Source organism: Nylanderia fulva, unplaced genomic scaffold (genome assembly GCF_048542155.1).
Source record: "Nylanderia fulva isolate GAGA-0341 unplaced genomic scaffold, ASM4854215v1 Scaffold515, whole genome shotgun sequence".
Classification (NCBI taxonomy): domain Eukaryota; kingdom Metazoa; phylum Arthropoda; class Insecta; order Hymenoptera; family Formicidae; genus Nylanderia; species Nylanderia fulva.
The window spans coordinates 18,451-34,001 of record NW_028190605.1 but is presented as its reverse complement, the minus strand read 5'-3'; the positions used below and the strand labels follow the sequence as shown (position 1 = coordinate 34,001).

Sequence of the window (15,551 nt, the reverse complement as noted above, 5' to 3'; positions counted from 1 at the left end):
TAGCAGCAAGAAGCTGAACTCTATTTTATTTAACATTTGCGCAATGAGTTTTTACGCCGACACGTTTGATGCTATCATATAAAAGCATCTTTATATCCAAATAATCCAATAGGATCGCATTGGAGCGAGAAGTATGTTGGGGGAGAGCCTGCTATGCGAACAAACTTATAATTTGGCGGGACCGGCACCTTCCATATTTATTAGCAATATTGCATAAGATATTGCGTAATATATATAAGATTTCGGTTTACATTTAATGAAAATCGTTTTGTTTCGTTTGTACGCGATTGCATCACATTAAGTGAAAAATGTCACAATATATATTATTTTTTTGTAATTATCATAAATATCATGTAAATATAAAACACAAGAGAAGACGCGTAAAATGTCCAGTTAGGAATCGTAAAAAAACATGTATTATACGTACAATTGCACAGAATAGTAAGTATCACCATTTTATATTTATTTAAAATAATATAAAATGTTTACATTGCAATAATATTGTTAATATTGAGCACAACAGCACGTAACCTTTTTCTTCGATTTTTAACAGGTTAATATTAACTTAAGTCGTAAAAATCTAAAGTTTTTACTCAGCACTGCTTTTTAATTTTCTTTTCAGTTAAATTCTTGCATCAACGCGTTAATTTCTGTGGTTATTTATATATGTGTGGAATTGCGGGAATTCTCTCCCGAATGGGAGACGGCGCGCTGAACCTTGGGTAAAATAAATGTTACTGAGGTGATGAGACAGTCTTTATTCACGACCGAGGATACACTATGGGCTCACAGGCCACGTTCGGCCACGGTTTCGGTGCGAAAGCTCTTTGCAGCCAAGGCAATAAAGGCGCTGAACAGCGTACACGAAAACTCGCTAATCGCGGCTATATACAATCAGTGGCGGAGTATCGCTTTTCTCCGCGTTTTATCGCGCGCACCGTACTGCCTTAGTCTACGAGGTACTTGATTGTGTTTTTGACGACGAGCCCAGTCCGAAAACGACACAATAGTAGTGGCTCGTCCCGGGGACGAGAGACCGGAACCCCCGTACGCCTTCTTAACTACCAATGGTCGATTGCCAGCACGATCAATCGACTTCGTTATTGGTTCAGTGGTAGGATCACGCGATCGCCATCCGGCGGCTCGGCGTCACGTACAAGGAGCGTGATTATCAGGCGATCATTTATGTCGTTGAAACATAACGCAACATACCGCCCGCCTCGGAGCTTTCCGAACGATGAAATCATAATCGCGCCGCCCGCCGTGACGATGTTGATTAGTACATGAGCGCGACTTCATTACATTTATTTTCATGTATACCACATCTTTGTATAGAGTTTACAATGGAATTTAATTTTTAGACGTATCAGCAGAGATGGCTCGTGGAATGTCATCCGCAGCGTCATGGGTTCACGTCAATCGGTAGAAAACATAATTTTGTGACGGCTCGCTTGTACTTTGAGCGGGCTGTCTTGACAGTAACGACCCGTACTAAGCCATCGTCTCCCGGATGGCATTCCACGATCCTCCCAAGTTCCCAAGCGCAGGGAGGCGCTAGCGGATTTCGCAATAGTACTAAGCGCCCTACCCGGGCTAAACTCTGCCTTTCACGCCACTTAGGCCGTTGTTGCAACGTGTGCAGATAGTCCTGTGACCATTGCTTCCATAAACTATCGCGCATTTGACGAATGAGCTGCCATCGGGTAAGACGCGTTTCCTTTTCGTCGAGTAGAGACGTTTCTGGCATCGTTAGCATCGAGGATCCAATGAGAAAGTGGCTCGGAGTAAGAGCGTGATAATCATCGTAATTATCCGACATCTGCCCGAGAGGCCGCGAATTTAGACACGCTTCGACTTTACATAATAAGGTGCTCATCTCTTCGATTGTGAGCGTGTGAGCACCGATGACGCGCTTTAGATGAAACTTAACGCTCCGAACGCAGGCCTCCCATAATCCACCGAAATGTGGAGAGGACGGAGGAATGAATCTCCAACTGATGCCTTTCTCCGCTAGGTTGTTTAAAATATTCGAATCGTGAGTAGCCGTATGCCAAGCAGTAGCTAGTTCGCGTTGAGCTCCCTGAAAATTAGTGGCGTTGTCCGAATACATCGCGGTTGGAACACCTCGACGAGCACAGAACCGATCGAAAGCAGCCACGAAAGACGGCGTTGACAAATCACCTACTAGTTCCAGATGAGTCGCTTTAACAGTCATGCAGATAAATATGGCGATATATGCCTTTTGCGACTTGTGTCCCCGTCCCGGTGTCGTTCGCACTTTAATTGGTCCGGCATAATCGATTCCGCAATGAGAAAACCCGCGAGCAACAGGGCGAACTCGATAATCCGGAAGATCGCCCATCAACTCGGGAATGATTTTTGCGTTTTCACGAGTGCAGGCGATGCAATGGTAAAGAACTGACCGTATGGTTTGGCGAGCGCGGATTAACCAGAAGTCTTCGCGAAGAATTGACAACGTCAAGCGCGATCCGGCGTGCAGAGCATGTAGATGAATGTGACGTATAAGAGACGAGACTAATGAATGCGATGCGAGTACAATTGGATGTTTCGTTTTTTCGGCGAGTTCGGAATGACGGAGTCGGCCTCCGACTCGAATTAAATCGTCGTTGTCGAGGAACGGATTTAAGGAGGCTAGTTTGCTGCCCTTTTGCACGGACTTACCATCCTTTAAACGTAACAGCTCTGTCGAGAACAGTTGTTGTTGAATGGACTTCAGCCAAAATTTTCGCGCGGAATCAATCTCATCCGGTGCTAGCGACAGCGATAGTTTGGTGATGTTCACCGGAGCGTTAGGGCTCGCCAATGGCTGTGACCGGCGATATCGAAGACGTTGCGTGAATCGCCGTATATATGCGGTCACTCGCAATAATTTTGTCCATGACGAAAACCGCGTCATTAATTCCCATTCGTTGGGGGTTTGAGCGATATGTACATGAGCGCGAGCCTCCGTAAGCGACTCTGTTGTGACAGATTCACTTCCCTCCGGCCATTGAGTCGAGGGTAACTGAAGCCACGCGGGGCCTTGCCACCATAATAAATGCTCCTTTAGGTCGGCCGGCTGGACGCCTTGTGAAGCGAGATCGGCAGGGTTTTGCGGTGATGGAACGTGGTGCCATATCGCGTTTGGAACTTGACTTTGAACCTCGTGGACCCTATTGGCCACGAAAATTTTCCATCGAGCGGGAGATTGCTTGAGCCATGCTAGTACTACCGTGGAATCTGTCCAACAGTGACAAATCATTGAAGGGATATGGATCAGAGTTCGCACGAATGCAATGAGGCGAGCTAATAACACCGTCGCGGATAATTCCAACCGCGGAACCGTGAGGGGTTTAAGCGGGGCGACTTTAGATTTCGCGCTCATCAACGTGATTTTGACTGATCCGTTACGTTTGGTCAGTTTTAAATAAACGACGGCTCCATACGCGGCAGTAGACGCGTCAGCGAATCCATGAATTTCCGCTGAAACCGTGTCGGACCCATACTCGTTCCATCGCGGAATTAAAATCTCGCGCAGAGTCGATAGGTGCGCGTAGTAGCTACGCCAAGCAGCGAACAATTCATGGGGAAGTACGGCGTCCCACTCACATCGCGCCGTCCACAGTTTTTGCATAAAGATCTTCGCTGTTATTACGACGGGTGTTAACCACCCAAGTGGATCAAAGATGGTAGCGATGGTCGCTAAAACGGCGCGTTTTGTTGCAGGAACCTCGGTCGACAGCGATATTTCAAACTGAAACGCGTCAACGTATGGGTTCCATTTGAGACCCAAGACCTTTAGAGAATCGTCCGTTTGCAGGGTCTTGGCTTGCGCCAGACCATGATCATGAGGATCGATATCAGCAAGCAACGACTGATTGTTGCTTGCCCACTTGCGAAGTTGAAAGCCTGCTCTATTGAGTAAGGATACAAGCTGATCCTTTGTCTTACGAGCGAGCGGTATATCGTCTGCGCCGAAAACACAATCATCAACATAAGTATGCTGTTGAAGGACTGATACTGCGGCTGGAAAGTCATGGCCGTCATCGAGAGCGAGTTGGTTTAAAACTCGGATGGCCAAGTAAGGTGCGCTTGATGTACCGTAAGTTACGGTTTGCAATTGATAGTCTTCTATCGGAGCGTCGACATCGGATCGCCAAAGAATCCGTTGATAGTCGATGTCGCGTTGATCAACTAAAATTTGCCTATACATTTTTGCAATATCTGCGGTATAGACATAGCGAAACTGTCGCCAGCGCGTGAGGATCGATGGCAAATCGGTTTGTAACTTCGGGCCGATCATGAGATGATCGTTAAGCGACAAACCATTTGACGTAGGCGAGGAGGCATTGAACACGACACGCAGATGGGTCGTGGCACTGTGTTCACGTATGACTGCATGATGAGGAATGTAAATTATTTGATTAGAATTGTGGCGCGGCGATGACACTTTCATCATGTGTCCTAATTGTTTATACTCTTGTAAAAACGCGTGGTATTCGGTTGCTTGTTCAGGCCGCGCTTTCAAACGAGCTTCGGCTCGAGTATACAAGGCTAGAGCCGCCGACCTTGAATCGCCGAGGCTCAATGGAGGAGGCGTTTTGAATGGGAGCCTGACTATGTATCTCCCGGTCGGAGAGCGAGAATGAGTCGACGCGAAATGTTCTTCGCACCGCTTTTCCTCCGGAGAGATGTGACGCGAACGAGGGAGTTCTTCAATCTCCCAAAAGCGCTTCAACTGCATATCGAGGTCCGCATGCACTGTGCAGTGATGCGTCGATAACTGATGGGAGGCGGACTCTAGTTCCGTGAACATAGGTCCGGAGAGAATCCACCCGAAAATGGAGTTTTGCGCTACGGGTTCTTGTGAAGATCGCGATCGAATGCCTGATCTCAGAACTGATCCGTAAAGGTCAGCTCCAATAATGATATCGATGGGCTCCGAGCTTGTTGGATCGCTGTCGGCTAGATTGAGAGAGCGCAGATATTCCAACTCGGCGAGAAATTCCACGCGCTGTGGAATATAATTTGTTAATGTCTTTAATATCAAAGCAGTCACGGACAACACAGGACCTGACATGTCGCGGGGGGAGATGTCAATCCGTGCTGCTTGTTTGGCAACGGACGCCGCGCATCCGATGCCTGTTATCGAGACTGAAACACGAGATCGCTTAAGTCGCAAGCGTTGAGCTAATCGTTATGAAATGAGAGTTGTGACCGAGCCCTGATCCAATAATGCGCGTACGACGTCCCGGGTGCCGGTAGCGCTATGAACCGCGACCCAAGCTGTCGCGAGTAGAATGCCAGTTTTTGAAAAGTTAACGCGTGAAACAACGTGCGTATTAATCGAGACGGGTTCATCCGCCGTCGAGGTGCTCGCAGTCGGAGAGCGTGCTTCATTAACTTTACTCGTGTCGCCTTCGTGGAGAAGAGTATGATGCTTCTGTTGACACTGTTGACACGTATGTTTGCTTTGGCAATTTTTTCGATTATGCTTGGTACTCAGACAATTGTAACCGCACCGAACCCTTTGAGCTATTTCTCGACGTTCGCTTGCGGGTTTATTTCGAAATTCCGGACACGCAAATAATAGATGCGGTTTCTGACAAACGGGACATTTCAATGCACTTGTATTTGTTACATGGCTTTGCACCGACAGCTGATTCGAAGTCTTGCCCTTATTGAACGGCAGAATATTCTCAAAAGCGCGTATACGCGAGGTTAAAAACTGTTCGAGACTATCAAACGTGGGATATTCGATTGTATCTCCGAGCTGCAATTCCCACGCTTTTCGAGTGGCCTTATCGAATTTTTGCACGATCAAATATACAAGAATATCGTCCCATTGGTCCACCGCCCGCCCGAGATGTTTTAACGCTTTAATTGCCACGTTCGCTTTATCTCTTAACGCGGAAAGCGCGGACGCGGATTCGGAATTAATCGGCGTGAGTGATGTCAACTCGTGAATATGCTCGTGCACCAAGCGTCTTTTGTTATCGTAGCGTGCTATTAATAAGTCCCAGGCGACCTTGAATTTCGAATCGACTAACGCGAGATTTCGCACGATATCGAACACGTCGCCCTTCACGCAGGAATGTAAATATTGCAGGCGATTTACATCTACGAGATCACTGTTCTCGATTATCAACGCTTTGAATTGATCGCGAAACGATTCCCAATCGCTAAATTCGCCGGAAAATCTCGGCAAGCTTATACGCGGAAGTTGAAACGCTGACCGGGATGTGAAGACGTTTTGACGATGGCTTACGATGGATGACGGCTCGGGAGTGGATGTCGCTTGGGGTTCCAGCTGCGCTTCCCATTCGGCCATGTAATCAGAGGCGGTATAATATGCTGCTTCACAAGCGGAGAATCGGTCCTCAGTGAAATATTTGTGGGTGGCGACGAAGTCCTCGGTTGCGAGAGCGAGTACCTTGGCATGTGTATGCTCGTATCGAGCATAATCATCCTTCAATTTTTGCAGGCGGGATCGCACGATTCCGTACGTGAGATTGTCTTTTCCGATTTTTTTAAAATTCTCCAATGAGCGAGTGATTGATTTGAGCGTCACCTTTTGTTCGGCCAATAGCCCTTCCATCCTTACAGCACAAGGTTGACCTGACACTAATGATATGCAAGTACGATTGCTTGGACTTGCCCACAATGTTCCGCTCGTACGTGTTCCGCGGAATGATCACCTCGGTCGTAATGATCAACGATATAATTGACGCGGTCGTATGCCAATGGATCCGCCAAATGATTGTCACTGTCGCGCGCCGATCCGGCTCGAAGGACCAAATTTTATGTGTGGAATTGCGGGAATTCTCTCCCGAATGGGAGACGGCGCGCTGAACCTTGGGTAAAATAAATGTTACTGAGGTGATGAGACAGTCTTTATTCACGACCGAGGATACACTATGGGCTCACAGGCCACGTTCGGCCACGGTTTCGGTGCGAAGGCTCTTTGCAGCCAAGGCAATAAAGGCGCTGAACAGCGTACACGAAAACTCGCTAATCGCGGCTATATACAATCAGTGGCGGAGTATCGCTTTTCTCCGCGTTTTATCGCGCGCACCGTACTGCCTTAGTCTACGAGGTACTTGATTGTGTTTTTGACGACGAGCCCAGTCCGAAAACGACACAATAGTAGTGGCTCGTCCCGGGGACGAGAGACCGGAACCCCCGTACGCCTTCTTAACTACCAATGGTCGATTGCCAGCACGATCAATCGACTTCGTTATTGGTTCAGTGGTAGGATCACGCGATCGCCATCCGGCGGCTCGGCGTCACGTACAAGGAGCGTGATTATCAGGCGATCATTTATGTCGTTGAAACATAACGCAACAATATATAAATAATTGAAATTACTATATTTATTGTTACAGAAAATAAAAATGATATTCTTGCAATTGCTAAAAGTTTAAATACAAATAATCCACGTATTGCTCTGGAAAACATAAAATTAATTGTCAATAATAATAATAGTAAGTATTATAGTATTATAATTCTAAAACTACATGCAATATATTGCATTTCTATTTTTTACAGTAATTATACTTTTTTTGTAGAAACTACAGAAATACCACAAGATGCTTGCATTATCAATATGAATTATACTAAAAAGAATACTAATACTAACAATTTAAGTAATGCTATTGATTTTGACAATAATGTAGTATCATTTCTTTATAATGAACAAGGCCACAATGCAAATGATCAAAGTAACATCAATTATCTTATAAAACACGTTGATTCTAATAACGGATTTAAAACGAAAATTATTGGTAATACTGATAATTTTACAAATAATAATGCCGATAATAATGGAAATGATAGCATTGTAGAAAATATTAATGACAATAATTCTGCGAATAGTACTGATTTTGATAACAACGGGACATTTTCTAATGAACATGATCACACTGCAATAAATGATAAAAATTGTGTAACTAATAATTCTAAGAAAAATGTTGGTTGTGATAATGCTATGATAATTCCTAGTGAGTCTAATAATGAGCAGAATAGAGTAAAAGCTACTAAACTTAACATTACATTTTCCTGTAATGACAGAAATCATAATGTAGTAGATAGTACTATTAATGCTAACAATTCTGCAAATGATACTGATTTTGATAATGTGATACTTTCTTATGAGAACAATAATGGTTGCAAAACAGTACATAGTGATATCAATAATTCTGCGAATGATAATGATCCTAATATTGATATATCATGTTCTAATGAACATGATCACAATGCAATAAATGATGAAGGTTGCATCACTAATAATTCTAACAAAATTGTTGGTTGTGATAATGCTATGATAATTTCTAGTAAGTCTAATAATGAACAGAATAGAGTAAATGCTACTAAACTTAACATTACATTTTCCTGTAATGACAGAAATCATAATGTAGTAGATAGTACTATTACTGCTAACAATTCTGCAAATGATACTGATTTTGATAATGTGATACTTTCTTGTGATGATGATAACTGTTATGTAAATACTGATATTGATATTAATTTTATGAACTGTAATAATTCTCATAATAATAATCTTACATTTTCCTGTGATAATGATAATTTCAATGTGTCTGAAACGGGTATTGTTCTCAAAGATGTCATGATATATTTTTTTAATGATGATAATAATTCTATTATGTTAAATGATCTCACTAACGCCAAAGCTTCTATAAATTATAATAATAGTGATAATAATATGATTTCCTGTGATGATGAAAATATTAATGACAACATTGCTTGTGCAAACACATTAAGTAATGATAGTGATAATAATATGATTTCCCGTGATGATATTAATGACAATATTGCTTCTGCAAACTCATCAAGTATTTTGGAATATGTACCTTCAGCATTGGAAATTACAATTGACAAAGAAATTACGGAACATGAAAGCTTCCGCAATAAAGTATCTGCAACTAATGATAAAAATTCTTCAGAATCACTGATAGATCTTTCTTCTATCAATACATTTGGTTGTAGAGAAGACAATTTATATGTTCCATTTTCTCAACCTAAGGGACATCAAAAAAAAATTTTTGCTACTATTGCAAAAAGTTTCAGAGTAAAATTGCACGTCATTTAGAAAACGTGCATAAATTGGAACCTGAAGTAAAGAAATTTGTATTATTACCAAAAGGTGATCATATTTTTCAATTCTGTATAATTATTTAAGTTTATAGTATATTTTTTTATAAATATTGATTATTTGTTAAATATAATATATTAATATGTTATAATTTTTATTAATATATTTACATTATATATACATTATTTACATTATATATACATTATTTACATTATATATACATTACTTAATATTCTCATTGCAGGTAATTTAGAAAGAAAACAAATTATAGAGTCTATTAGAAAAAAAAGGAATTTCATACATAATACGGATCCTTTCTTAAATACGGGAGAATTAATTGTTTGTCGAAGGCCTGCCAAAAATAGTTGCAAAACAGTACAAGATTTTATAAGTTGCGCAAAGTGTAAAGGATGGTTCACTAAAAATAATATCAGGCATCATTTTAAAGAATGTGTAGGAAAATCGAAAGGCAGAAATGTACAAGTTTCAGGACGTGCTTTGATGGGCAGAATTCATGAATGTGCAATTGAGACAGTAAGAAAATTTTTATTCCCAGTTTTGAGGAAAGATGATGTTACACAAAGTATTAAATATGATAAATTTATTTATAAATATTATGTATAAATATTATTTGTTTACAAATATTATAATTAAATTACACACAATATGGTATATGATGCAAAATAATAATCCATATATAACTTTTGTATATAGGTTGCTGATAAATACGTAAGATTCTTAATTCGTGGAAAATTGGGACGTACAGTGCTTGTGATTTTAGACATGGTATTAGTTCAATGTGTTGAACTAATTTTGAACCAGCGAAAGGATGCAAATGTTCCTGAGAAAAATCCGTATGTGTTTGGCATACCTAGTAGTACCAAACGTCATTTCAAATATTTAAGAGCGTGTATCCTTATGCGATATTTTTCTAAAAAATGTGATGCACAAATACCACATTTTTTAAGAGGTACTGAATTACGTAAACATATTGCTACAACATGCATTACGTTAAATTTATCTGACAATGAAGTGGATGATTTGGCGAACTTTATGGGACATCACGAGAAAATTCATAAACGCCATTATCGACAGTCAATAGCAGCTGTAGAGATAGTTCGTATGACGAAATTTCTTGAAGCAGCATTAGGTGAAAATGAGCAACAGCAATCTAATAATAGTGATTCAGGTATATACACTATTTATCTTATTATATATATGCCACAAGTACTTTTTATATATTAATTTTTGTATAAAATATATTAATTATTGTATTCCTTTTTTAAACTTTTCTGCATTCTTAATATATCTATTTAATTAGAAGAAAAAATCAGACAAAAGTCCGTATAAACCAAAACTTATGAAATTAAGGCTAATGTGTGCCACGATCATGGATGTCTGTGTAGAAATAAAAGTAGTAATAATGAATGCAACAATGAAACGTTACGTTTGGAACCTATTAAATCAAAGTATGAATATGATATATTCATTGAAATGGATTCAAATTGAGAATACGTTTCATTATTGTGTTCATTCTGCTTTACTCAATTTTTATGCATCGACGTCCGCGGTTGTAGCATATATTAGCCCTTAGTTTCAAGAATTGGTTACATATATATATACATATATAATAATTATCATAATATTGTGTTATTATTAACAGAAGAGGAAGAGATGCAAGAAACAAACAAAGATACTTCGAGTGCAGAATGGGAAAACGATGCCGAAACATGTATGATAAGTTCACGTAAGCCTTCTTTATTACGAACAGAAAGGAAATTACCGAAATTTCTTAGCGTAACAGATGAACAACAAAAATCTGTAAAAAAGAAAATCGTGCATCAAAACCATACTATAGTGAATAATGACAATGATTCTGACGAAACTTATTCCCCAAAGATAAAGAAACGTGGCAGTAGTAAGTTTATTTTCTCATTTTCACATATTGTATTCAGTTTTTATAAACTTATCAAGTCAGAGTGGATTTTCTTTTAAATATTATTTAGTATTATATTTTCATGTGACTATGTCAAAGTATATTAATATATTAAGCTTTTATTTATAATGCATTTTTTGATAGAATTTTAATGTACATAACAACAATATTTAATTAAAAAATAATAATGATAAATGATAAAGGTTCCACACACATTATATCGGAAGCCGAAGCGAAGCGATAGGTAGGGACGGCTCTTTCTCTCTCTAAAGTAGTAGATAAGTAGGTTAAGGTAGAATTAAGTTATTTGTAAATTAGATGTAAGAGTAGAGTTAAGAGTAGATATAAGTAAGATTGTAAGAGGTTGTAAGGTTGGGGAACGCTCCTTCAAAAGCGCCTTCAATCCCTTAGGGGACGAATAAAGAATTGAATTGAATATATATTGAATAAACATATATTTGTGTGAAATCGAAATTTTGTTAAAATTGACTTTCATAGAAATTGTATTTTATAAATTTAATTAAAAAAAGCTGCATTTATCAGATAGAAACATAAAGTAATAAAATAATATATTCCAATCTTCTCAACACACACACACACACACACACACACGCGCGCACACAACTTCTCATAACAAATGTTATATAAATTATACATATACAGGATGTAACAACGATCATATATCAGGAGTTTTTAGAAGAAAATACCTATTTTATTGAAAAATGTTTTATTACCAAAGTTATAACCTGAAAAGTAAAAAAAGAGAGCTCTCTCTCTCTCTCTCTCTTTCTTGATCCTTTATGCTTATTGTTAGTATTCTATCAATTAGTAATCAATGCAATCAATCATATCGTTTTACGGCAACAGCCAGTTACTCGTTCACTCACTCATTCATTCTTTTAAAAGGGTTACTTATCATTACATAGTAGTATTAGTATTATGTTGAATAGCATTATCAAAGTCACATAAAGATCATTTGGAAATAATGGAAACCCTCATTTTTTATTGCATGTACATACATGTAGCTTACTTTGAGAGCTTTTCTAAATAAATTTTTCATTCTGTATGTACATGCAATAAAAAATGAGGGTTTCCATTATTTCCAAACAATCTTTATGTGACTTTGATAATGCTATTCAACATAATACTAATACTACTATGTAATGATAAGTAACCCTTATAACTTTGGTAATAAAACATTTTTCAATAAAATACGTATTTTCTTCTAAAAACTCCTGATATATGATCGTTGTTACATCCTGTATATGTATAATTTATATAACATTTGTTATGAGAAGTTGTGTGCGCGCGCGTGTGTGTGTGTGTGTGTGTGTGTGTGTGTGTGTGTTGAGAAGATTGGAATATATTATTTTATTACTTTATGTTTCTATCTGATAAATGCAGCTTTTTTTAATTAAATTTATAAAATACAATTTCTATGAAAGTCAATTTTAACAAAATTTCGATTTCACACAAATATATGTTTATATGAATATATTCTTTTCGATATTTTATATTTTCTCTATTTACTATTTATTATTTGTTCAATAAAATCCATTTTATTATGAAAAAAATTAATAAAGATAGAATAATGCAAAATATATTAGTCTAATTGTGCAGTAAAAAATATTTTGATAAATTTAAAATATTTGTAGAAAAATTATTTATTTATTTCGGATATTTACAAAAAGCTGCATTTATAATATAAAAACATGAAGTAATAAAATTTTATCTATTCCAATCTTCTCAACATACATACAAATGCAAATTATACATGATACACATACAACATAATAACATGCATGTAAAGACAGACAAGAATGGGGAAAGAAAAAGAAAATAAAAGTTTAAAATACCCCGGGACAAAAATTTTTGTATATAATAATATAACATTATATAGAAATATATAAAAGTATACGTATAATCGCAGAATTATATTATGAAATATGTCTATACATAATTAAGTAAAAGTGCTTGTTATATATAATTATATAAATTTATATATATATATATATATATATATATATATATACAAGTGTAATAAATAAGTATTTCTTTATATATATAAATATATATGTTTTATATACAAATTTGACATGATTATATATGCACCCTTATTTTTTATATATAAATTTACATAATTATGTATAAAAATGGACATATTTTAAAAGAATGAATGAGTGAGTGAACGAGTAACTGGCTGTTGCCGTAAAACGATATGATTGATTGCATTGATTACTAATTGATAGAATTCTAACAATAAGCATAAAGGATCAAGAAAGAGAGAGAGAGAGAGAGAGAAAGAGAGCTCTCTTTTTTTACTTTTCAGAAAATAGTGACATTCAATGCAAACGATCAATTATACGTATATTTCCTTACGAAACATACAACGCGGGAAAATTTTTTTATATATAATTATATTAAATAATTGTGTAATTATAATTTTGCGAAAAATAACAAAAATTGGGTATATGCTAAAAATGTAGCATGTAGACACCCTATATATACATATTTGTAAACAAAATCGTGTGCGCGCAATGACATATATTTGCGCGGGATGGTTCACTTGTCACGCGGTACGTACTATACGTGCTTACACGCAGTGCGCGACTCGACCGTTATAACGTGTGATAACGTGTCGAATATTGTGATAGATAGACATGCTGTGATATTTTAAAAGTGATATTTTTATATTTATTAAATATATAGTGTATAATGGGTGCAAACAAAAATAAACGTTTGCCCCTATCTGGTCGCAGATTGAGTAGAAAGGGAGCATGTTTTAAAAGGTTAGTATTATGTCATATCATAAAATTGATTCAATATCAGAATTACTGTTACATACAGCACAAATACACAAAATATTACATACCTATTTATTATGCACATAAATGTATATAACGATTAGATAGACAAAAAGAAAAAGAAATATATATATATACTCGTATATATATATATATATATATATATATATTTATATATATATATATATATAACATTATAAACAGTACAAATAAACATTAATTATATACATCTATTTGTTATACACATACATGGATATAATGAATAAATTAACAGATACAGAAAGCTGAAGAAAAAAAAAGAGAAAGATAGTGAGTATGAGTTCTCTAGCCTCTTTACATTATAAATATATATCATAAAGCAATATATATATGTATATATACATACATACATACATGTATACATACATAATAATATATTGCTTGTCGACGTTTATAAAAAGGCTCACTCGTTTGCTTTCTTTCTATTTATTTCTTTTTTCTTCTATTTCTTTTTTTTGTCTATCTATTCGTTATATACATTTATGTGCATAATAAATAGGTATGTAATATTTTGTGTATTTGTGCTGTATGTAACAGTATTATGTATGCTGTATGTATTATATATATATATATTATAATAGTGCGCATGATATTTGAGACGTTTCTGATAATTAAAAAATTTATATTGTACAAATGAATTTGTTTCAAAGCTATTACGTAACAGAAAAATTTGTAAAAAAATGTTTTCATGAAAAAATGAATGTCATAATTTTTTTTTAAATAAAAGCATCATATTCAATCTAAATCAATTTGTTACAATATTCTGCATCAAAAATTATAAAGATAAAATTGTGAAAAAGTAAAAAGTTTACGAGATATTTGAGTTTTAGAGAAAATATGTAGCTGCTGGTTTACAATTTATATCTTTATTTATATCTGTGTTTTCTTTACACCAATTGATTTAAAATTGGAATAAAATAATCAGAAAATGATTTCATGAGATATTTCATAGTTTATGTACATTATGAAAGTATAATATATCTCATAAGCTATTCGCTTTTTTTGGCCATCCTACATTACAACTTATGCAGAATATTGAGAATCGATTTATATAAAAAAATATTATTTTATTAAAAAAAATTCAAGGTAACACTAATTTTTTTTATAAAAAATTTTTTTCCTCATTTTTTATTGCTTGTAATAGATTGCACAAAACAGATCAATTTTTACAATATATATTTTTTTCTAAACTGTTGCAAACATTTCAAAAATCGTACGTATTGTTATGCTGAACATCGTATTAATATATATATATATATATTGATACATATATATTGATATATATATATATATCCTAAAAAAATCATAAAAATGAAAAGGTTAGGCCATGTTCAAAAGAAAGTACTCAAAAATTTAAACGATCTAATAATAAATTATCACGAAAAGTAACTGATATGTTATTCAAGGTGCCAGTTCAAAGTGAACATACGTAAAGTGTATATTATCTAAATTTAGTAATAATATATTACCATGAAAAGTAACTGTGATATTTTATTCAAGGTGCAAGTTCACATTGAATATACATACATATAAGTAAAACTGATTACAATTTGATTCTAGAAAATAAGTGCGATATGTTATTCTTAGTGCACAAAATATAATAGTTGTTTATAGAGATTTGATTTGAAATTCATACTAGCCCGTACAATGAAAAATAATT

The 15,551-nt window shown here is 36.1% G+C and overlaps 2 protein-coding genes across 2 annotated transcripts; both read left to right on the top strand.

Moving 5' to 3' along the window:
* The first annotated feature begins 35 nt into the window (after nt 1-35).
* On the top strand, nt 36-9,597 carry LOC146721241 (uncharacterized). The gene is given in 5 exon segments (XM_085487271.1): nt 36-441; nt 7,386-7,484; nt 7,569-9,046; nt 9,048-9,163; nt 9,357-9,597. Coding segments are annotated over 4 exon segments (1,755 nt in total). The 5' UTR covers nt 36-308; the 3' UTR covers nt 9,093-9,163; nt 9,357-9,597.
* Nucleotides 9,598-9,607: 10 nt separating this feature from the next.
* Nucleotides 9,608-11,135, top strand: LOC114943421 (uncharacterized). The gene is made up of 3 exons (XM_029319038.2): nt 9,608-9,646; nt 9,827-10,301; nt 10,776-11,135. Exons 1-3 carry the CDS (start codon nt 9,614-9,616, stop codon nt 11,105-11,107), a joined length of 840 nt encoding a protein of 279 aa, XP_029174871.2. The 5' UTR covers nt 9,608-9,613; the 3' UTR covers nt 11,108-11,135.
* Nucleotides 11,136-15,551: the final 4,416 nt, after the last annotated feature.

What these genes read in the sequence shown, in the direction of transcription:
- LOC114943421 (XM_029319038.2), top strand. Translation starts at nt 9,614, where the DNA reads ATGGGCAGAATTCATGAATGTGCAATTGAGACA. An exon ending in ATGAATGTGCAATTGAGACA is followed by an intron (nt 9,647 to 9,826) that starts GTAAGAAAATTT and finishes TTTTGTATATAG; the next exon opens with GTTGCTGATAAATACGTAAG. An exon ending in ATCTAATAATAGTGATTCAG is followed by an intron (nt 10,302 to 10,775) that starts GTATATACACTA and finishes TATTATTAACAG; the next exon opens with AAGAGGAAGAGATGCAAGAA.